This window comes from Mastacembelus armatus, chromosome 6 (assembly GCF_900324485.2).
Source record: "Mastacembelus armatus chromosome 6, fMasArm1.2, whole genome shotgun sequence".
Lineage (NCBI taxonomy): Eukaryota > Metazoa > Chordata > Actinopteri > Synbranchiformes > Mastacembelidae > Mastacembelus > Mastacembelus armatus.
Window position 1 is genome coordinate 7430053 of NC_046638.1, and position 24540 is coordinate 7454592.

Genomic DNA, 24540 nt, shown 5'->3' on the forward strand with positions numbered 1-24540 from the left:
ACGATCACGCCAATGACCACAAACTGGAAAGAAACCCGAGAATAATCACATTTTTACAGTTTGACTCTCAGACCATGGTTGGCTTTACGAACTGTGGCCACCAACTACGCATGCGCATATCTTATTTATGAAAAAAGGTCACGAACTATGACCCTCCCACCAACTGCAGCAACAGTTAAAATATTAATTTATTGAACATAATACATAATCTGATCTAACATCTCAGTGACAGGTAAGGACACTGACTGATGTCTACATGAGAGAGACTCATTAGGCAGGCTCGAGTGGCCGCTAACGCAGGAAGGGAGGGAGTGTTCAGTAGGTCTACAGCAAGGAAGCTGCCATTAGCTCCCAGCTAGCAAACAGCTAACCCGACTAGCTCGTTAGCATTCTCCTCCGGAGCCCGGCGCGAGAAACTTACATTTCGCAAGTATGTAATCATGTTTTTTAGGTGTATGCGACTGCACATCTGGTCCTCTAGCTAAAGTCGCGCGTGTACGGGAAGCTGTTAGCAACAAAAATGTAGTTAACGGACATGCTACTTAGCCGTGTGTTACTGTTAGCTTCTGTTAGCTGCTGTGCTAGCGTTGCTAACTAACCGCAGCAAACTTAAGTAACCTCACTAATGATTAAAGTGTGAATGTGGCCACAGCGTGTCCAGGTGTTAAATCTACAGACAGGTGGCTAAACTGTCGTTTTTGTGGAAGTCCAGCGCACGAATCTATGCGGATTTTGCCCAGTTGTCAAACCCGAAGTCCTGGCGTTGATTCTGCTATTCGGCGTCATGGGCCTTGAACCCTAGCATGCTTTAACCCTTCAATGTTGACCTTTCACCCACAGGAAAAGAAATACCTTTATCTTCCGTATCGATTTTAAATCGCTGGCTGCCAAGAGCTTGTTTGTCTCACCGCAGCAGCGTTGCCACTCGCTTATTGTTAGTTTACTGTGTTTAAGCTCTTTTTATAACAAGGCCATCAATAGTGCAGTTTCGAGCTAACACTGGCTAGGTTGGTTAGCATAGGCCACTAACTCACATTAGTTAGTCCTTAGTAATGATGTTCATGTTTGTTTGTTTTTGTATTTTGCTTGTTAGTTCAGTACTGATGATGCCGGGTTTGTTTTGAATTGGTTAGTGTTTGAGGTCGTTTAGAAATACCCGACAAGGGTTACCTAGAAAGCTGTGTGGTAAAAGTTCTCTGAAATGTTATTGTCTTAATTCACCACAGAACTCAAATATTGATTAAAAGATGAAGTCCTTGTTAACAAACCCCCATGAAAACATCAAAAAACCTACCACTAGCACTACTTCTACTGACTTCCACTACTGTCTTCCACTAGAGTTTTAAAAATATAATTGAGCCATGAGCTTTGTAGTTTTTGTCTCTGTCCCACATAGACCTATTGGCTACTGTAAATATTTAGTGGTGTACCTAATGAGTACTAATCTGAAAAAAAAGAAAATGTTATTACATAATTATGTGCCTAATTAATTATTATAGGCCTTTATAAAATTAAATCTTATATTTGTAAGTGGTCATTGGAAGATTTTGTTGGGAAAAACCTGAGATTTGAGTGCTAGTAATAATTTGAAATTGGAAAGTATTGACATGATGACTTTTGTGGGATTTGATGATGGTATAAAAAAATGTTAGAATGAAGACAGCCATATTCTTGGAGGTATTCTCCGACTTAACTCAAGGTTTTCTTTTATAAAACATAAAGTACAATATGTGCTCTCTCTACAGGTGTGCATCCCTGATGGGGCACTGATGTGAAGAGCAGTGGAAGAAGGTGTGTGCAGTATCAGAATGGATGGACAGACTCAAAGGATTCAGCTTGTGTCAGCAGACAACAACATGGCTTTAGGACATAGAATCCAGGTACTGTGACTTTCAGCTCACCATTAGAGTTTGCTATTCATTTTAAATTGTATCTGAGTAAACATTAAATATATATGCACAAATTGCATATAGAGTAAGCTCTCTCTCATGTCTTGGTTATTTTTTTTAATTTCTAATAGATTGTTACTGATCAGCAGACTGGCCAGAAGATCCAGATCGTCACAGCACTTGAATCATCATCCCCTGGAAAGCAGCAGTTTATTCTAGCAAATGCTGACTATTCCCCTGGTGGGAAGGTGATTCTGGCCAACCAGGAGGGATCACCGAACAAGGTCATCCTCACGGCTCCAGATGGCTCTGGGGTTAACCAGCTGCTGTTTGCCTCCCCTGAACTGGCTGGGCAGCAGATTCAGGTATTGCCCAAAGATATTAGTGACTTATTCCAGCTAGTTTCCGTAACAACTTACTGAAAGGTCCTGTGACTCCAGCATGAACATGTTGTGTCAGTCTACAATTATTGCTTTGTTTGCTGTATTAAACTGTTCTATTGTCTTGGGTTGTTTTTCAGTTTGTGACTGAAAGCTCAGACCAGTCTATTGTGAAGCCAGTTGTGGAGTACTGCGTTGTCTGTGGGGATAAAGCCTCAGGTAGGAATTAAGTTTAATTCACTTTTAATGTTATTATGTTTCAGTAATACATGAGCAAGTGTTCACCAGCACAACACTTTTTTGTCTTTTTTCTTTCACAGGGCGTCATTATGGAGCTGTCAGCTGTGAGGGCTGTAAGGGCTTCTTCAAACGCAGCATTAGGAAGAACCTAGTATATACGTGTAGGGGCTCTGGAGAGTGTGCCATCAACAAGCTCCACCGAAACCGTTGCCAGTATTGTCGATTGCAGCGCTGTATAGCTCTGGGCATGAAACAAGATTGTAAGAGACTGTAATATCCTATCCAATATATTTATAACATGTATACATACATAGATTTCAGAGTGGAATAAATAATGACTAATATCTTTATTTTGTCTTTTAGCTGTGCAGTGTGAGAGGAAGCCTGTTGAAATGACCACCAGAGAGAAATCTGTCAATTGTGCAGCCTCAACTGAGAAGATTTACATTCGGAAGAATCTCTGCAGTCCTCTGGCTGCCACACCAACGTTTGTATCTGACAAGGAAACTGCCAGGTACAGCCACTTAACAAAAGCTGATATACTAATTTACCAATTTATTAGATATTCCTATACAGGTTTACAATGCAATAAATAACCTTGTTATAATTTATATATTTGTTATACATCTAATAACTGAGATGCATGATATCAGAAGATACTGTGATGCTATGTGTTGTGTTCTCTAGTTTTATGCAGAATTCCCAAAGTGTTTAATCAGCACCTGTCTGAGAGGTTGTCTTGTCTATTATAAGCTTACACAAGATGGGTTATTTTTTGCAGGGCATTAGATTGAATTGAGTAACATTTTATTGAAATGTAAAAGGAATAAACTGACAAGCATTTCAGTAAAATGTTTGTTACATGAAACAAGATTTATAAACATTATATCTAGAAATATTTATAGTAGTGAATTGTTTCATATTGCATGATACTATGTGATATGTGTGAAATGTCAACTCTTCAATTGCAGGTCTACAAGTTTGCTTGAGTCAAGTATGTTGCTCAACATCCAACAACCCTTCTCTAAGCTGGAAAATACTATCCTGATCCCTGCATCCCCTGACAAGGTAATGTATAGTATATTTAATTGAAGTCCCAATTGTTTTTTTGCCCTTAAATATAAAAGTCATGGAGAATATTTCGGTTTTAACTATATGAGATTGGGCACTTCAAGCTAACAAAATAGTAATTACTTGTTCTCTAACAGTGCATGGTTCTCTAATGGTGCATGGTGCATTATAGAACAGTTAAATAAATAATAATCACAATCTTTAATAACATTTTTGTAACCTGCAGCAGGGCAGTGCAAAGAAATACACACTTTGTATTTTTGACTTTGATAATTACTGTTCCCAGCAGGAGGACCCATCTCAAGGTGACCTTGGCACTCTGGCAAATGTAGTCACATCTCTTGCCCACCTCAACAAGACCAGGGAGGCAAGTGACAGCGGCAATGATCTGATAGGAGTTGAAACGCTTAGCAACGGCGACAGCTCGATGACAGACATTCAAGGAGATGACCAAAGTGATATCACTCGGTGAGAGAGATGTCATACATAATCAAGAAACTTTGGTACTGACCAGTAGTTGTTTCTGATCAAGTTGCTGCTACATCTACTGGAGGGCTACACAAGAAATACAGAACCCAGGGACTGTTTTTTCTGTTTGTCACAACACTTTAATCCAATTTCCTGTTGGGCCATGTGGTTTCTGACTCCATTTATAAGGGCCTAATTAAATTAGTTTATAGTTAATCAAAAATATTCCATCTCTGACTATGCCAGGTGTACACTGCAGAGCTCTGAATGTTATCCAGTGTTTCCTGTTTTTCTATGGGCTCCAATACATTAGATATAGATATATTTAGATAATAAAAATATATGCATTTTTAATTTCAGCATTTTGCTTTCATATTATGTGTATCATTAGAGCCTTTGACACCCTGGCCAAAGTCCTGCACCCTGGTGACGGTTCAGCAGGAGACTCCTTGGAAGCCACAATGCAGCTAATGTCAGGGGACCAGTCGGGTCCTGTAGTGGAGTTGGAGGGAAGTCTACTTTCCGACAACCATATCCCTTTCAAGGTAAATCCACAGCCAACTGATACCAAAAACTGCTCCCTATTTATACTGAATTAAAGAGTTTCTGATTAACACCTAAGTCATGTGCTTTATAATTTGTTCCTATAGCTTATGATGCCTTTGCCTGTGCCAGAGTACCTCAATGTCAACTACATCTGTGAGTCAGCTTCCCGCCTTCTTTTTCTCTCTATGCACTGGGCACGCTCCATACCTGCCTTTCAAAGCCTTGGGTAAGCTTGCGTCACCAGGTTTTTCATTATTTTATAAATAAATATTAATAATAATACTAATAATAATTTGTTATAGTGATTTTAGTTATTATATGTCAGTTCTAAGTGAGGCTTCTCTATAGTAAGTTTATATTAATCTCATTTTATTTTACAGTGGCCAAGACAATGACATTAACTTGATGAAAGCTTGCTGGAATGAACTGTTTGCCCTCGGTCTGGCACAGTGTTCCAACATTATGAATGTTGGTACTATCTTAAGTGCCATTATCAACCATCTGCAGACCAGCTTACAGGAAGGTATGAGGGCTTCTATGTAGCCTGCATGTAAAGTTAAACAGAATACAGTTTCAGAAGCCCAAATATGTTTTTCATTAGAGAATGCAATTAAGCCATGCAGACCTAAAGCATATTCTAATATACAGACAACTTGAAATTTCTAAAAACTATACTTATTTACTTGCTTGTTCCTTTACACCTGTCTATTCTAAACATGTTTTTTTGTGTGTGTGTGTGTGTGTGTGTGTTTTGTCTCCTAAAGAGAAGCTGTCTCCAGAGCGAGTAAAACTAGTAATGGAGCACATCTGGAGGATGCAAGAGTTCTGTAACAGCATGTCCAAACTGTCCCCAGACCCTTATGAATATGCTTACCTCAAAGCCATTGTTCTCTTTAGTCCTGGTGTGTTTACAAAATGAAAACCGCACTTTCAAAATCTTTTTTGTGTTAAAGCACAACAAAACTGTTAGTGCATAGACTCATATTTGGCTGTGTGTGTATTCTTTTGTACCAGATCACCCAGGCATAGATAATGCCCAGCAGATCGAGAGGTTTCAGGAGAAAGCCTACATGGAGCTGCAGGACTATGTAACCAAGACCTACCCAGAAGATTCCTATCGGTTAGTGATGTTTACCTCTGTACAGCATAACACCAGCTCACTGCTGAAAAAGCAGTGATGTATTAATATAGAAATAATTTGTTCTTAGCAGGAAAGATATGGGATGATACCTTCCTACATGTTTTTTGTGTATGTCTTTACTTCTCATTGCTCCCAGGTTATCCAAGCTGTTGGTTCGCCTTCCTGCCCTCAGGTTGATAAGTGCAGCTGTGACTGAGGAGCTGTTTTTCGCTGGGCTTATTGGCAACGTTCATATTGACAGCATCATCCCTTACATCCTCAAAATGGAGTCTACTGATTATAATAGCCAGACAGTCTCTGGAGTCTGACACACTGTGCCATTGGACTGTGAAAATTCAACAGGCAACCAATTACCGGACTCTGTGGACTGGTTACAGAGTGGTCACAACATAATGTATTTATGACATAGCATTCACTCTTGCATTGCTTCTGCTCCTGACTCTTCAGTAGAGCACAAGTCAACTTCAGTGGTAGGCAAACCTGTTAATATCTCCCCATTCAGGAATGAGTCTTTGAAACCTGTATAGTAGATTGTGCTTTTTATTGTAAATAGTATTTTATGCTTCATTGCCTCCAAACTTTTCCTTTTCTGAAGATTTTGTTTGTTATCTGAAGGAATCAGGATGGTTTGTTTTTCACTGCTTTCCTACATGGAACATGGCATTTTTTTATTTTCTAATAATTATGAGGGAAATAACTTGTTATAATGTGAATTGATATATGTCCTGTTATCAGTAAAGGTTAGAACCTTTATTTCTTATTTGTGTGCCTGTCCAAAGGATCAGGCAGCATCACTTATCAAATGTTTGACATCATATAGATCTGAAGTAAATGTGTATATAGATTTGTATATAGAAAGCACCAAGAAGGCTATAACAGACAGCACTTGGTAATTTGTTCCATCTTTTGGACAAATAAATGTGGATGGAAAATGATGGTCAAGTCATTTCAAAATAAAAGCATCTTACAATCTCGTTCCCATATTAACCTCGTTGTGCTTTCATTTTTCAATGACAACTACAAACCAGCATGAATGAGTTATAGTATTCAAACACAGACATCAATTACACCAAGTGTATTTACTTTTTACCTTTGCTATTTTAAAGTACATGTAATAGTTGTTGTCTAGTGTTTGTTGACCAGATTCAACTAACCTGGTGCCAGAGAACCTGATTGACTTTAAACTGTGATGAATATTAGAGAATTGCTACCTTATTAAGCGTACTAGATGTACATTGACTGTGAAGGAGTTTGTTGTCCCACTCTGGATCTCTTCCGGGCAACAGGTTAATCAGGTTACCAGTATAACTTAGCAGAACATAACCTGGGGCAGCACTATTGTACAGATATCTGTTACAGACTTGGTGAGATGCCAGGCTTTACTCACTAAATGTACCAAGAAAACTCAGTAATTATGCTTCTTAGAACTTGCTACTGCTCCTATAAAACATCAGATTGTTTACATATTCCCTCTCTATAAATAATGCAAAATCTCATCCAGCCCCCGTCACTCATTGTTCTGTTTCGTGTCAAGTGATGGAAAGGTGGAAGATGCTGCAGTACTGGTGTTAGGTACAGGGGATTAGACTTTCAGTGTGTGTTATTAGCCAATCAATTTTTCATTAGGGCTCTGTAGATATGGGTAAACAGAAGCCAGCTTTCTTTTGCTGTAGTTACCCAGAGATGGTGTCTAGTCAATTAAAGGGACTGAAACTTGATGACCAGCTGAACATTGTCCACTGGAAATCCACCGCCCAGAGTATCCAGTATCTTCTCTGCGTGGTTCCCCCAGCCCCATCTATCTCCACATCACTTGACTTGGCCTCTTCAAAGCACAGACTTTAATGTATGTCAGTGGTGCACTCACTGCTTGGTCAGTACAGACAACAGAGGATACTCCATCTCTTTACAAACTGTCCAGTTTGCAAAAACAAACACTAATTGTAAAGGTTAAGAGATTTGTGATGCAACATGGGCTTTTGTGTTCACGGCTAGGTAGATTAGTGCTTTCAGAGCTGAATGAATGTGAGTGAAAGGGCCAGTTGTACTGTTCCCAGGGCCTCTTGGGGTTTTACTGCTTGAGGGGAACATGTGCAGGCTTTGCAAAACATGGTGACAGAACCGGTTTGAAAAATAGCAAGAATCTCTTACATTAAGTGTAAGATATCACCATTTCCTACTACACCACTGCAGTAAAAGCATATCTGGCCATATATTCCAATACTTCTTCAATGTTTTTTAATTTTTTTTATTACTATTAAAACTTTCATTACTTGTAACAGAGAATAATTATAGTAAAGTAGACTACTATTTTTACTTGTTGATTTAGCACTTCAATCATTCATAAGCAGCTAAATGGGGAGTGAAATGATGGTTGATCTTGCCTTGCTGAGAAAGACTAGTATTGATCTCTGGCATACCTTCTCTTTTAATTTGAAAGTTATTTATCATAACACACTATATAATTTGCTTGATCCAGACAATTTAAACAGTGGGTGGGCATGAAAACATAACAACACAAACACACATGAAAAGCTGGTCAGTTAGTCATGCCTGTGTTGAAAGAGTTAACCCCTCCTCGCTCAGGCCGCCCTGCAGAGAGAAATAGGCGGAGTTTGGGGTTTACACAGCTTTTGTGTGTCGAAGAGGCCAGGCAGTGTGTGTGTGTGTGTGTGTGTGTGTGTGTGTGTGTTTGCTCGTGTGAGCGTGTCTGTATGTGTGTGTGAAGGAAAGAGAGAGACAGAACAGAAAGAGAGAGAGAGAGAGAGAGAAACTGGGAGCCGAACATGGATACGAGAAGAGGTTTAAGTTGTAAAGTAGTCCTGGTCCTGAACTGAAGAAGTACCAGCTCTCAAACTGGCAACAAACACGGGATTATTATGCCCAGCGCCAACGTGTCTGTGCGAAGTTTGTCTGAAGTAGAGAAATACCTCAGCAGCCGGATGGTGAGTATCATGTGAGTGTGTTTTGCAACAGAAACTGTAGGTCTCGTACTGTACCAGCGATACACTGTTGAGTATTGAGCCTCACGTCGTCTGCGCCGCCTGAGAGATGCGTCTGTCCCCGAACAAAGAGCTTCAGGAACCCGATGGCACATTGGGGTAAACGATCGTAGAAAAAAGGGGGCATGGCTTTGTGGAGGTGTGGTGGCGTAAGGATGACACGAAGTATCTGTCACTGTAAACTCTCAGTATTTACCCAACAGGGACAACCTGTTATATCGAAATTAGGGCTGAGACTAATGACTGTTTTAATTATCGGTTATTATATATGTATCTATATTATTTATATATTAGTCAATTAATTGTCTAAAGTCAGTACTGACAGAGCACAGTGTACACCTAAACGCCCAGTTTCCAGTTCAACTAACATTCAAAAAGATTGATATTAAAAAAAAATAAAAAATTCAGCAACAATATAAACAAAACAACATATTCTCATACAGGAAGCAGCAGATTCTTTAATACTGTGACCAAGAAAAAAAAAAACAAAACCTCTGTGTATCGTAGTCCAGCAGGCTGCAGTCATCCTGCAATAAGTTCTCAAGAGTTTGGAATTGAAACTGGTGATTTTCATGGATCAGCTGATTTATTTATAGTTTGATTTCTGATTGCAGCCATACACATCCAAAATATTTCATCTTCCTTATTACACTACAGCACAATAAACTAGGACCTCGAACTGAACAATGACAGTGAGTCAGTACAACAACAGCTTAAATAAGGTTATAAACAGATACTAAAAGTCTTAAGTGCAGTGTTTATTGCTGAGCTGTATCGCATTCCATAATACAGCTGTATTTGTGGCAACTCAGTGAGTCAGTATTTGACCTACTTTTCAGGAATAAAAATTAAACCCAACCCCACCTTGCTGTATCTGACATGTAGTGGTGAGCTCCCAACTGTTACACTTATGTATGTATATGTTATTTTAGTGGCAGTTGCTTGTGAGCGTCTACATTTCTCTGACAACAGATTTTAGTCGTTTTGTGGTAATTTCCTGTTATGTATGATTATTTGCCAGCACAGCTCAGAGGGCATTATTATCACATAGAGAAATGTCCTTACACTGAAATACAGCATTGACTTAGTCATGTAATTGTATTCAGCCTAAATCAGCCTGAAAGCGTTTGCTCCATCTAGACAACATGCTGACTTTGTCCACGATCAGACACTTGATTTGGATAATAAAAACACTTTAACCTAACTAACAGGTCTGACGGAAACTATCACACTTTTTTCTAATGTTAATGTGCGAGGTTAACAAAAGTCCTTTAACGGCTGTAACACATGATATAACCCTGCCTATTCATGTCAAGCCACTGAGGATGGAAGAGTCATGTGTGATAATTGCGCAAACAGAAAGTCGGTCCAGTACCAAGCAGAAGGTTGTTTCTCTTTCTCGTATATCTATGAGCTTAGATGCCTGCCACACAGTCTCTTTTATTTTTCTAAGGTGGAGCACAATGTTTTGATCTACCCATCAATAGGACCTTGCATCCTGAAGGGACCACCGGCAGATCTTCATCGGTCGGTTAAAACTTCCCTGCTGCCGCTGTGACAAATTGCAAATACTTTATATTAAACTGTTTACACTAACTCTGGTAAATTGATGAGTGCACCAACACAATCCAACATCTAATTGGACTGTTTGGCTGGTTTATTACTGCTGGACTATTACTGCCGTCATTATGCTTCCTTTTGTTGACCGCAAATGGCATTCCAGTTTTGTTTCTCAAAAAGCCATTGTGCAGCAGATATAGTGGGTTAGAGGCCAAAGATGATGCAACACCTCAGTTTGAGTGGCTGGTTTCCAGAAACTGTCTCCCTTTAGATGGTGGCTCTGTAGAAACTTGCGTGCCATTTCTCTGTGACATCTTTGTCCCTAAATGGCCCTTACATTATGCATAATCTATAGTGGTTCTCTCACGTTTCTATCACCAGACAAAAGGCAAACATATTAACCATCACCTAGATGCATAATCATTTTAATATGCTATGTTGTGGCTCATTTTTAGGTTTCATTCATCAAAAATGAGCTCCTTAAATCTTCACTTACTCTATTATTGGCTCTATTCACTCACTCACTTTGAATCAATAGAAAGTAGCTGCATATGTATCTTAATTGAATCTCATTCAATATTCTCCCAGTCCACAGGGGCAGGCAGACACTGGGAGCCTTAATGGGCTATTGATTTACTCCTGGACCAGTTTGTCCATGGGATAATGGTGAATACATTTTAAACAATTAATTCCACTGATCTCCTGTGGTTTAGTCTTTAGGGGAATCTAAGACTTCAAACTCTGTTTCTAGTCTTATTCCCCCTCTTTTATTATGATGAGGCGTTCTGTTTGGCCTCTTAAGAAAGCAATCAAAGTGTGGCCACTTGGGCAGCTGTGGGGTGCAGATGAGAGGAGGAGGAGGTGATGTTGGGTCAGCGTTCTGACTTCAATCAAAGGTTCACTCCCTGTTGCTCTCAGTCTCTTTGTCTCTGGTTTTCTTCCCGTTTCCCTCTGTGAGTCCTGAGTGGGACAGTGTCTGTATCCATGAGGATCAGCTGGAGGGAATACCAATAAGCATTACGGCTTCTTCCCCTCTGTGGTTCTGTTCTCTGCTGAAGGGACGGTTTTGTTCCATCTCATTGAGTGTGCCAGCTCTGTTGCCCTGTGTGTGTGTGTGTGTGTGTTTTGGATACATTAACAGAGAGGATGCTAAATAACTGTCACCCTATCTACCACACACAACAGCCCAATCATTGTGATATGGTTTCTTCAGACCACCGCACCTGCACTTGTATTTGCATGTGACTGTACCTGCGTGACTTGACCCTACAATGTCAACTGATGGTTTCACTAGATTACAGTTGCGATGGTGAGTACTTACAAGCATTACTTCCTGGCAAAAGGGACAATGCCTTCTTGTTTGCGTAAGAAAAAGTCTGTAGTTTCAATGATATTTCCCTGCAGGGGCACAGCGAGTCTAACAAGAGACTCAGTTTCTGTATGTTCTGCTAATCTGAAAGAAAATTAATTTCACTAATATGCAGCTCAGTATTTAGTATGCACCCATGGCTTATTTATCCAGTTTTAAATCATTTGTTGTCCTGGTGAGGGCTTGAATGCTGAATTGCTGCTTTTGCCTGTTTCTTCTGGGGCTGCAGTGGTAAAGTGAGTTTCTGGTTTTGCATGAAAAATGGAATCACTAACTGGATCACTGATTCAAGAGCAAGAACACAGTAGTTTAAGATAAGCAGCATCTGCAGTTTTTGACTGCCCCCCGCACTCCCCCCAAAAAAATGTATCAACGATTTTGGCAGCTTTCTCAAGCAGAGCTACACACAGCTCTCCCATCTTGCGGGGCGATTGAGGCTAATGCAGTTGGATCTTTATGTTATGCTGTCTAGTGAGGTCAGCGTATATTAAGTGGGTCATGGTATTGGACAGACGCTGTATGCTATGTAGGGCAGCGTGGGGGACAGGGGGCTCATGCAGGGTTGAGGTGTGGGAGAGGCACCCTGGGGGCACAGGGGACTCCTTTAGATCCTGTTGATAGAGATAATGATGATTGGGATGATGAGTGCTGCTGAGCTGTGTTTGGGAGCATCCTGTCTTTGTTCTGTTCCCATCCTCTTAGCTTTTATCATGTCTCTGTTTTGTCTCCCACTTTCTGTCTCTTTCTTCTGCTCTGGTGACACATAGTATCAATGAGTGAGTCAAACAGCAGTGGGTGTATGCCTTGTTTGTTCATTTTTAAATATCAGCATTTGAGTAGTTTGAAGTGAGAGGACTCTAAAATAGGCTTTCTCACATTGATAGTGAGATTTTGAAGATGCAGTCACATAGAGGGGCCACACACAGCCCAACCTTTTAGCCACTGAGCACAGGTAGGAGCTTATTGTGTTGCTCAGTAACACCCAGACAGGTCACCTGGCTCTTGACGGTGCCTCCATCAAATTCTAATTTAGTCCCAATCTGTGATGTTTCTAGTAAGGACAGTCCACTTCATTGCCAGATTTTACCACAAACATGTTTTGTTGTAGCAGCCTTTCCCCTTGTTACTGGCTTTAATCCCCACCCCCCCCGAGACCATCAACGCTCGCCCTGTTTCACTCTCCTACCTCAGCAACCCCTGGAGAACGCCTGGATAAGTGTTTGGGAGAAACGGAGTGAAAAGTAGGGCAGCTCCTCAGCAGATTTAGGAGGACATTTTCATCAGCACGAGGCTAATTCATTTAGCAGAGCCACTCATCCGGAGAGATCCTCAGATTGCTCCAGCACTTAGTCAGCGTGGGTGAAATCTTGAGTAGCAGTAGCGGCGGTGAAAACAGACTTATTAAATTGAAATGGTCCAATTTTCGCAGAATCTCTTATCAGGAAATTGTCAAATGTCATGCTTGCTTTCGGTTCTAGTGTGTGTAAAGCATCTGGATTGTGTTGTTATTTGAGCTGCTCCCAGGTCTCATATTGCCAAAAGCCACCTTTTTTTTTATAACACAAAATGTACACACTTCGCATTGCAGTTGTTTAATAAAAGTAATATTAGTTTTTCTAGGTGCATCTATTTCTATATGAAAAAATGTATGAATCTTTCTAAACATATTTCAGCTGTTACAAAGTCTGGTTTGGCTTCAGGCCTCGACAGCGATCACCCAGTCACTATTTAATCTATTTTACATTAATGGGCAGTTTGCTATTAAAATAAAAGGACTAGACTAGACTTAAGACTCCCTCTTGAAGAAAAAGATATTTGTGCTCCTCTTCTTTTGTGTGACAAACAGGTTTGACAAAGGGTAGTTTATGTGTTGACAAGAGATTACATGGTCTGTGGAAGGAGAAGGATTATGATTGGCTCCTAAGGCTGTACGTCAGGCCAGTAAATGCATATGCAGGAGCTTGCTCACCAGAGTCCTGCACAGAACAGAGGTAGAACATGACAAAGTGTGCATTTTTCTCTGCAGAGAAAGAGTCCTGTGTTCACGAAGGACAGACGCCAGAGGGTGAGAGAGTGGGATGAGAACAGCTACACTAGGCATGCTTGTAGAAATAAGCATGACATTCTCTGATTAGACACTAAACATAAATAAGTATAATATTGTGTATGTATACTATAATCATAGCCACATGCTTTTTAAGTAGTAAATAACTGCCATCCCATCTACTACACAGTTAAGTGATAGTATGACAATGTGTCATGGTAATATTTCGCAGGTGTGATGTTTACTATGGTAAACACATATGAAAATAAGTATAAAGCAGTTTCTGTTGCACATTATAGCAAAACCACATGGAGATGTTAGAGATGATCCAAATTCAAATTCTTCCTGGTCAGTGTATTGGACTCAAGAACACATTTGACCAGTTGTTTGAGTGTGAATTTATAGTGTCAAACTGATAGTAATCAGGAAATTGCACATCAAATCTATATGATTAAAAACGGCAGTTGTGGCCAAAAGTGTTTTAGTCAGAGTATCTACCCTATTTTGCAGTGTGTGTGCAGAAGTGTATGTGTAGCCAAAAATTGTAACCCTATTATTGGTAAACCTGCTCTCTTGAGTTTCACCTAACAGTTGTGTAGAGGAGCATCAGTGTTTGGTGCGTAGTCAATTGTAATGGTACTTAGTTTGCAACGTGTAACCATTTTGTGGTGATGTGGAAATTCTAAGCAGGATTGATTAGGTCTGCTTGAGTTAACTCTAATCTGTTTATTTACTTGAAACTAGCAGTGTTACATTTGTTAAGGATTAGTACAGCTTTGTACAGAATATAGGGCTTGTTGTATTAAGCTTACACCTCTCATCATTATGTTGTTTTGTACTGTGATCAACTTGCAACATTCTGTGGATTTTTAGAACGCTAATAAATTGCAGTGCCATTCCACATGAGGTGATACTTCTCTAAAAATGCTGCTCAGAATGATTCAATTCTCACCTTTCTGAGTTCCCCGTTTTACTCTATTGAACATTTTAAAGTTTCCTGTAATAGTTAAACTTTCTTAGGTGCCCTATTTGTAGTGTTCACTTCCTCATATCTACAGCTGAGAACTCAGTGAACTATTGACACATCAGTCAAAAGGTAATGTGAGCATATATTAAAAAAAATGTTAATGTTTCAAATAGAAAAAGAAATACCAGAGTCTTATGGTTTACTGTGATATTATCATTGACCTATTTTACATATGCACACTCCACCTCATTCAGACACATTAATAGCTCTTATCTGAATTTTGTCATCTGTGTTGCCTATGTGCTATACTGTAAACAGGATTAAAATCTGGCTGCTAAAATGTAGCAGATGTTCCAAATAAGAGCATTACGTACACCTGCAGATGGTCTCACAGTGGCAATATGGGTGGCATACATAGACATAGGGTGTATGTAGAAAATCAGTAACAAGTGGACTAGATGATTAATGGAAAAAAAATGAAATTATGCTAAATTGTGCTTAAGTTCTTAACCTTTTACTCACTTCCTGTCTTGCTGTCTAGAGACAAAGGAGCACTAACACCGTTATAATCGACAACTGAGTCCGTAGGGCATAGCAGCACCAGCAGAACAGGTTTTTAAAAAAAACAACTTAACCCAGTTATTTGAACCATTCATACACCAAACAGTAGACCTGTTTATAACTTATATATTCCAGTGTTGTCCAAACACACACTTTCTGCACTGGACAGCTTCATGATGTTCATTTTTATTGTACCTTCAGATATGTAGTTCAGATAAGCATAATAGTGTTTCTGTTAAGATGAAGGTAAATATGTAAAAAAAAAACAACACACATACAGTCATTTATTTGCAAATAATATACGATATCTTAGGACTATGTTATGATAACCTGCATAATTTATAATGAAGGCCAATAATAGAAAATAAGGCATACAAATTTCTGTAAGAAAAGATCATGCCTGTAAATGCTCCATTTGTGATACAATATCTTGTTCCTCCTCCTGTAGGACCGGAATACCGAGGGCAGTTTTTTGAACATTCCTGTGTCCATGCGGCGGGGTTCTTCAGAGAACAATTTGGATCTGGACCTGAGCAATGGAAGTCCTGGTCCTGCTCTTGGTTTCGAGGTCCAGCGTAGTCGTTCTTGCCTGGACAACCTACAGCAGAAGATACTCAAAGTCACAGAACAGCTGAAAATTGAGCAAACAGCACGAGATGAGAATGTAGCTGAATATCTGAAGCTGATGAACAGTGCAGACAAGCAGCAAGTGGGGCGCATCAAGCAGGTGTTTGAGAAGAAGAACCAGAAATCAGCTCAAAATATTGCTCAGATGCAAAAGAAGCTGGAGCAGTATCATCGAAAGATGAAAGACAGCGAAATCCATCACAGCCCGTCTCGTCAAACATCCTCCATCAAACACAGCACCATACCAAGGGAGTCACCCAGAGAGCTGCTGAGAGATATGACCGGCAGTGGCCGACACCCGACCATGGACAAGATTAAGACCATCGGACCAGGTGTTTCCCTCTCCCCTCCCTTCTTCTTCAGCAAGCCCAGAGAGTTTGCCAACCTAATCAGGAACAAGTTTGGCAGCGCTGACAACATTGCCCACCTCAAGACCAATCTTGACACTTCCTCTCCCTTGCCCACTGACACTACAGCAAAGGGGCTCAGCAGCAGCACCTCTATGGTGGGAAAGCCCAAGTATCCCAGTGATGATGAATGTTCCTCAGAGAGTGTTTCCATCTCAGACAGTAATGGTAACCCACTGGGTGGAGGAGTGACAGTGGGGCAAGGTCAGGGCCATGGCCCGGGGCAGCCCACAGGGGGTGATACCCAGAGCAGACTGGCCCTAAACCTGGAGGAGGTGAGGGAGATCAAAGAGGCCCAGAGCCAGCTGGAGGAGGATATAGAGGAGCTAAAGGCTCAGTTCAAGAGAGAGTATGGTCTAATCAACCAAACACTGCAGGAGGAAAGATACAAGTATGTTTACAGTATTTAATATTTCATTATCTTTACATATTATAACACCATGTCCGTTATCCACTAACCGCTATGAAACATAATTATGTTTGATATATTGACTTAACCGGGGCAGCATGGTGGCTGAGTGGTTAGCACTGTTGCCTCACAGCAAGAAGGTCGTGGGTTCGCATCCCGGCCTTTCTGTGTGGAGTTTGCATGTTCTCCCTGTGCTTGCGTGGGTTTACTCCGGGTACTCCGGTTTCCTCCCACAGTCCAAAAAACATGCATGTTAGGTTGATTGGTGACTCTAAAATTGCCCGTAGGAGTGAGTGTGAGTGTGTGAGGTTGTCTGTCTTTGTGTGTCTATATGTGGCCCTGCGACAGACTGGTGACCTGTCCAGGGTGTACCCCTGCCTTCCACCCGAGAGAGAGCTGGGATAGGCTCCAGCAGATCCCCGTGACCCTGAACCAGGAAAAAGCGGGTATAGAAGATGGATGGATGGATGGATATTGACTTAACCATAGCTTTTCCATATTCTGGATATAATTCATCACATTAACATCTCCAAAGGTGCTTTATGTATAATATATTTAAATCTTCCTAAAAATCATAATTTGTAATTAATGTTGCCAGGTATGAGCGTCTGGAAGACCAACTGAACGACCTGACGGAACTTCACCAACATGAGATGACTAATTTGAAGCAAGAACTGGCCAGCATCGAAGAGAGGGTGGCCTACCAGGCTCATGAAAGGGCCAGAGATATACAGGTACATAATAGTGATTTTTTTATGTACTGGTACTTGACTTGGTAAATTACAGGCCATACGGTTTAACTGTGAGTAATTTAGATGGGATCATAAAAATCTGACATGCTGGCAGATCAGCAGTAAAATTTCAGCACATTGCTGAAGCTCATCTGATCTGCTAATAAAGCTATTGTCATGAGTCCAAGTGATGAATCGGTTGCCATAGACAGTAAATGTATGAATTGCCTGTGTGTAATGGTTCCCCTCATCAACTAATGTTCTTCAAGAATGCCTGTTTTATTATTTGAGAGTAATAACTACACACTTTCTTCTCCATCCGCTCATCTAAACTTTTGGAGGAAATTTGGGTAATTGAGAATTAAAAGGTCAGGAAAATGCCCATTGGCCAGTTGGGAAACATTTTGCCTCACCAGGTCTCTCTCCATCTGTCTCAGGAAGCCCTTGAGTCATATCAGACACGAGTGTCCAAGCTGGAGCTGCAGCAGCAGCAGCAGCAGACGGTCCAGCTCGAGAGCCGTGACGCCCGAGTCTTGCTGGGGAAGAGTATCAACATTATGCTGGCCATCATTACCGTAATCCTGGTGTGTGTCTCGACTGCTGCCAAGTTTGCTGCTCCACTGATGAGGAGCCGATACCATGTGGTAGCTACCTTCCTAGGGATTTGTTTTTTGACCATATTCTGGAAGAACTGGGACCGTTTACAGTATGCAATAGACAGGTTGCTGGTGCCTGCCACATAGTGAAGAGAATATACTGAAAACAACATTAACACAGAAGCTGTCAGTTGTCAGGATAGGACTCCCCTATAAGGATTGGTTTTACAATCATCAGGTGACACGATCGCTCTGCATTCACAGGAGTCCTTTTTTAAGTTAGATTCAAATAAAATTTGGATTTAGAACTTGAATGTGTGTAGCTAACAAATACACTTAACCCTTAAAATAATATTTATATAACAGTACATTTTTTACCTTCCCAATTATGAAGTCATCACATGACATTAAAGGTCAATTCAAGGATTAAGAAGGGTGAAGAGACGCACATTTTAATTTTAAAGTGACAACGTTCTTCGCACAATTTCTGATCAATAATGAGCTACAGCCGACAGCTGTATAAAACCACCAGGTATTGTTGTCAGAGGTTAGATGCTGGTAGGTGGAATTTGTTACAGACGGAGCCAGATTAGCTATTTCCCCATTTCCAGCTTTTGTATTAAACAAAGCTAACAGGCTGCTGGCTCTAGATCATACATATGCACACATTTTCTAATGTAACTCTTGGCAAAAAGATAAATGAGGATCTTTTCTTAAAAATTGAACTACTGCACATTATTGATTTTAATGAAGAATCTACAGACTATAGCCCAGAGGCAACAGACATCCTGTTTTTTATGTCTAGTTTTCTTATTCCTTATTGTCTTGCCTGTGTGGTCAGTCATCTCTTAAATTTGCTGTGTGTACTGTTCCTGATGTTTAAAGTGCAATATATTTTATTTTTCAGAGCATTGTTTTTTAAAATTATTTTTTAGGAGTGAGCGTTTTATGTCAATGTTTTGCAGTGACAGGGTGTTGCTGTGCTAGGGGAGCAGCTGAAGAAGTGTCATTAATCTTGGTATGAGAGCTCCATAACCACTAAAGCTACTGTTGGGCTCAGATAAGACCAGCTGTCTCAACTCGCAAGGGTCAAAAATCAATCTGACTGCATTATTGTGCTACTAGCATGGTAATATCAGCACATGCCAGCTCTCCAGTGCAGCCACACATGCGCACACACCCAAAAAACACAGAAACAGAAGAAGAAATGTCTTATGGGTTTTGCCCAGTTTTTACTAATAATGTGATTGAGAGGCGACGAGTTATACTGTGATACAAGGCCTTCTGAGGAAAAATGCAATTCCCTGTTTTTATAAGAAGCAACAAACAGCCTTTCGTCCTCTGATGATGACAGAGGAGCACATTACAGGCTCTATGTGATGAACTATGAGCCTATGGACTGACTAGTGTGTTGTTTCATGTTTGTCCTACAAGCGTTGCCTGTGAGGATCTCACATAAAGCTGTAGGCCCCTTTTAACGTCTGCCATAATAACATTTTTGTGTCAACGTCATCTCTTTGTCAGTCTACTCAGTGTATCATATTTTGTTCCCGTTTTGACATATTTGAGGATGTTTTACCCGCCGAACTACAGATTTGGTTTACATTCTTTTTTCACCCTTTGTGCATTATGTGATCAATTATTTTCAAATATTTTCATGTATTACGTGCCTTTGCCTGACAATTCCTGTTAAATTAAACCTTTTTAATCAATTTGTGTCAGCTTGGTTTTTCTATAAATATCCCAGAGAGGGCTCAACCATGTAGCACAGTAAAAAAGGAAGTTGAGATCACTATTTAACTCAGTGAAACTTCCTTAAGTAACTCATTTACATTCACAGGAGATGCAGTATAGTCTACATCAATGGAACTTGATGGGAACTTGATGGGATATTTGAATCAGAAGATTAAATTCTTTGGAAAGTGTTTTAGTTACAGTCAATTAAAATGAATACCTTAAACATTTGTAGTTTTCACAGTACTAAATTTGCTCTCATTTACTGCCACTAGGGGGTGCAGGTGCTGCACCGTTGAGTTGTCAGTTTAGTCAGAAAACAATGGAAGACTGCATTCAAACACACAGCCTTCGTGGTACTAACCAGATTTCTTCATGTTTTATATTTGTTTTGTTTTTTTTATATCCAATCAATAACACCACTTCACACAAACATTAAGGCAACAACACCAGAGGAAGCAGACAAGACTTTCCTGTGGCAGTAACATTACAAGCAATGTAAAAGAGTAGCAACCTCTGATGTTGTTAAATTAATATTCGAACTACAGACTTTCTACATATTTTTACGCATGTCTAGAGTGTGTGGCTGAGATACAGCCCTATTTTCTACATACTTCCAATAATATCCACTATGGGTCATACTGTACTCCATGATCAAGAATGATGACCACTGTGTTTCCAATCAGAGTGAATTTTGATACCCAGGGTACTGATGATCCGAGAGAAATGGATTCAGTTCAGTTAAATTCAATCTGATGAATGAGGATAGTCCCAACACTAACAGCCACTATAATAAACAACGACGCATCAAATAGCTACAATATCAACTTCAAATGACACAATATACAACATGTCAGATATGTTCAGCAAGACAACATCATCAGTGCTACTGCTGCATATCACTGTCAGGGAGAAGTAAGTGTAGAAATAGGGACATACATATATACACACACACACAATGAATCTCATGCAAGGTTAAACTCAGTCTTTCTGTAATATGGGTCACCTGGCACAGCAGCATGCCTGTTTTAGTATACGTGACTAGTGTCTACTTACATGCCAAACAGAGGCACAGCACACAGTGAGATACAGGGACTGGAATGAGAATGATAGACAGATAGCTTAACTCGGGATCTCTGGCACTCACACAGTGTTCTTGTATTTTATGAGAGCTTAAGTTTAAGAGTGGAACTGAGACTTATGTGCATGTTTATTCGTATGTGTGTGTGTGTGTGTGTGTGTGTGTGTGTGTGTGTGTGTGTGTGTTTGTGTGTGTGGGTGGACTGGATGTGTTTCAAGCATTTGTGGAGCAACTAAGGCCCCTGGGGGAGAAAAAAACACTCATTGGTGTGACACAGAGATCCTGACTAGCACACACATGCACCCCACCCCCCTCTCCAAACACACACACACACAGAGGCATAAATTGGGGATTATGAGATATATTTGTTGGTGTGAATAGAGAGCAATACTTTCTTTCCCCATCTCTCTCTCCTCTGTATTGTGTGGTCTAAAGCACGAGTGCCTTCCTTTGATGTGAGTGCCGACCCTGTATGTTTTCCATTGCGCAGCCTCCTGTGGCTCCTGGAGCTCGGTGGCCTATTCATTGGGCTCCATAATGAGCTGCTAATTATCTCAGGACCTCATCAAGTCTCTTTGGGCTAAGCTTCCTCCATGGGTTGGCATGGTGACTGTAGGAGATGGGACCTGCACAGAGGAGGCCACCAAAAGGACCGCCACAGCTTCATTCCTGCTCTTTTCTACTGAAGGGGTGTGAGAGGGACACAGTTATTCAATCCCAGGAAGACAAAGAGAGAGTGGGAAGTGTGTAAACAGAATTAGCTTCAAGCATTTCTTTATTTTGTGAATTTTAGTTGTATGTGTGCATTTCATTGTTTACAAATATATGTGTGAGCGTGGGTTTATGTGTTTCAGTCGCTCTGAGCACATAATACGAGTCATGTTATGGGAAAGTTTTGACCCCTCTGGCGACACTGATTTAGAATCTTCTGGCAAGCAATCAGCCCTTCCCATTTCCTGTTTATGGTGTCATGGAAATAGGTCAGATTCTTTTCCTCTGCTTTTACATTAAACTGTATCCTGCATTCTGCAGAGAGCCACAGCACCGTATACCTCAGCAGGCACGACATCTGCAGCTCTGTGAAGCGCCAGTGTCTGTGACCAGAATTAGATCTTCCATTGACAAATACATAGAAATACCTGGTAGAAGGTTCCAGATTTATGGAGCCATTTATCATCAAGGTCTTCATATAAACCATCTCATAAAATGCCCTAATTCAAAGGCACCTCCAATTTCCTTTAGTTGCTAAGCAACCCTGTAGCACCACAGTGCTTGGAGTCAAAGGCTGGCAGCCCAGTGGTGTAGAGTGGATTGTGGGGTGAATCAGTGTCTTTTATAGCTCTGAGGTTCCATTACATGCCCAGCTGACAGTGACAATGATACACTGTCACCGGAGAGTAATTATACAGCTTGTTGATCCCTTTGGTGCATCCACAAGCAAATTAAGTCAACTGAACATTTGTAGTGGAGCTTGGGGTATTTGACCAGTGCCACTGGACAAGCAGTTAACCATCACAATCATTAGAACTGATTCAACAAGCCAATGTCACCTCCTAGTTTCTACTGAGAAGAGAGGTGAAATTTGTAGCAAAGACAAATACAAATACACTTTTTAGGTAAGAGTTTACAAGAAGATTAATACCATCTCTATGTGGTAGGCGTAAACATGAAGCTACAGCCAGCAACTGGTTAGCTTAGCTTTGAATAAACACTGGAGGCAGGAAGAAACATCTAGCCTGGCTTTGTCCAAAATGAACAAAATCCAAACAGAACCTCACCTCTGAAATTTTACATTTTATTTGTTTAATCTGGTCAAAACAACGCAATTTTTTACCTATTGACATGTTTTTTTAAAAAAAATAACTCTACCTAACTTAAATTTGTCCACAGGCTCTTAACCAAGACAACAGTCAAACCGGCTGCATAATCAAGTGCATAGAAAAATCTGACTCAGTGACGAATCTCAGGTTGTCATGATGCAGGCTCTTAGCATTTCAGCTGATATAAGGCTTTTTTTTTTCACAGCAGACATTCAGACATACCATGCAGGAAGAGCACAGGTGTTATTAATAGCACTAATGATGGCTCTGTTCTTTTCCAGCACCCTAGTGAGCCATGGCAGGGTGGTGGTGATCCAGCATGCCTTTTTTTGTCTTGCTTGTTTATTTCTTAAAGTTCTTAAGATCAACCTGCCCAAGCACTAGAATGGAAATGTGACTTTTCTCTAAATATACCACATTCCCATCATGCTGATATTAGTCTGCAATAACAGACTTTTTTTTTTTTTTGTCAGTTGGCAGTGGAGGAAGTGGAAAAAAAGCTGTAAGTGCAACATTGACATATTATCACACTTTTAGTTGATTTACTGGATTTGTTACACATCCAGCAGACGTAAAGTAACATACATTTGTAAACATGTCCCCGGCCGCCAGATAAATGCAATAATGAGCCATGAGTAATTATAAAAATAGAATTAAGTGGACCTGCAGAGATGGAGGATAAGTTTTGTGAGTTTGTCGCTAATGTGAGTTTGTCAGTGTGTCCCCTTTCACATAGATGCAGTCATTGGATTCATAAGAATAATGTGTAGTGTGTTGTGTCTGTGATAAATATGTGCAGTACAGTAAAAGAATTGATGTAAAAAAGAATCACATTCATGATGCACATTTTTGTGTAAATCCATTTTAAACATTCAAAAAGCCCATTTGTGTATTTACACATTGCAAATACTTTAAGACATTCTTGGCCCTTTGTGTGTGTTTGTGTATGAATGTGTCCATTTGTGGTGCATTCCTTAGGTCTATACTGTAGCTGTGGGCACTATGTGTATGACTTGTTGAAACTGGACAAAACAAAGGCTGCAGTATGAGTGGAGGGGATGGATTCCCTTCATAAGACGTCACGCTCTGCTCTCTGTTACAAAACCAACAGCTCATCTTTAACACACTCTTACAGAAAAGCAGCCAGACCATGTTCATCTTTTACAGTTTGATTTTCCTTTTTATTGTTTGTTTTTTAGGTGTAGACAAAGCATGGGTGCGGTTTCACCATAAACAAAATGTTGAGCACATTTCCCAACAGCAAAGATTTAAGAATAAGCCAAGTGTAAATAGGCAAATGGTTTTGTGGTTGGGTCTATGTGAGCTGTCCCGAGGTAGTTAAACCTGCCCATCTGGCTCAGCAAAGCAGTTTCAAACACTTTGAATCATTTTAGTGTTAGAACAAAGTTTGATGGTATCTGCATTCCTTCTGTGCCCGTTCTGCTCTGCACCCAGTCTGCTGCCACACTAGAGTGACATGGGTGGATTGAAGCCAGACATTGTCAGCTCATTATCAACACCTTGTCAGCCAACTCTCCACAGCTCTCCAATCCTGTGTGCCTGTGTGGGGTGCTGTTATTCTCTGTTGTGAGGAAACTGTGGGATGACTTCAAGTTGAAAGATGTCTCCATGCTCACACTACTTGTCTGGGGATTACAGTTGCCTGAGGAGAGCTGCACAGAGACACATGCAAGAGAAGGAAGTGCTGATAAGCAGGCATCAAGCTTTTCAATCTGGTACCCTTTATCCCTTATTACTTGTTGTCTGTCCCTGAGAATTCACCTGCTGTTTATCACAGGTACAAACAAGCACATGCTGAGACCCAGGCACAGACTTTCTACTTCATTCTATTTCCGGCCTATAAATTTCAGGGTTTTTTTTTTTTTTTTTTTTTTTT

At 40.4% G+C, this 24540-nt stretch overlaps 2 protein-coding genes across 8 annotated transcripts; both read left to right on the top strand.

Moving 5' to 3' along the window:
- Positions 1-120: 120 nt before the first annotated feature.
- Positions 121-6718, top strand: nr2c1 (nuclear receptor subfamily 2, group C, member 1). 4 transcript variants are annotated; one of them, XM_026310873.2, is made up of 14 exons: positions 121-232; positions 1746-1880; positions 2021-2254; positions 2410-2488; positions 2590-2769; positions 2873-3023; positions 3481-3577; positions 3867-4048; positions 4440-4593; positions 4699-4820; positions 4975-5117; positions 5359-5496; positions 5609-5714; positions 5872-6718. In XM_026310873.2, the coding sequence occupies exons 2-14, from the start codon at positions 1809-1811 to the stop codon at positions 6041-6043; spliced, it is 1830 nt and encodes a 609-aa protein (XP_026166658.1). In that variant the 5' UTR covers positions 121-232; positions 1746-1808; the 3' UTR covers positions 6044-6718. The 4 variants fall into 4 exon arrangements, with proteins under 4 accessions (XP_026166658.1, XP_026166660.1, XP_026166661.1 ...); XM_026310875.2 differs by having other exon boundaries at positions 3870-4048; XM_026310876.2 differs by having other exon boundaries at positions 2039-2254.
- Positions 6719-8407: 1689 nt separating this feature from the next.
- Positions 8408-19720, top strand: LOC113132832 (transmembrane and coiled-coil domain protein 3-like). 4 transcript variants are annotated; one of them, XM_026311197.1, is made up of 5 exons: positions 8408-8680; positions 15219-15289; positions 15687-16663; positions 17280-17415; positions 17850-19720. In XM_026311197.1, the coding sequence occupies exons 3-5, from the start codon at positions 15729-15731 to the stop codon at positions 18153-18155; spliced, it is 1377 nt and encodes a 458-aa protein (XP_026166982.1). In that variant the 5' UTR covers positions 8408-8680; positions 15219-15289; positions 15687-15728; the 3' UTR covers positions 18156-19720. The 4 variants fall into 4 exon arrangements, with proteins under 4 accessions (XP_026166982.1, XP_026166983.1, XP_026166981.1 ...); XM_026311198.1 differs by lacking the exon at positions 15219-15289 and having other exon boundaries at positions 8408-8691; XM_026311196.1 differs by lacking the exon at positions 15219-15289 and having other exon boundaries at positions 8409-8680.
- The last annotated feature ends 4820 nt before the right edge of the window (positions 19721-24540 follow it).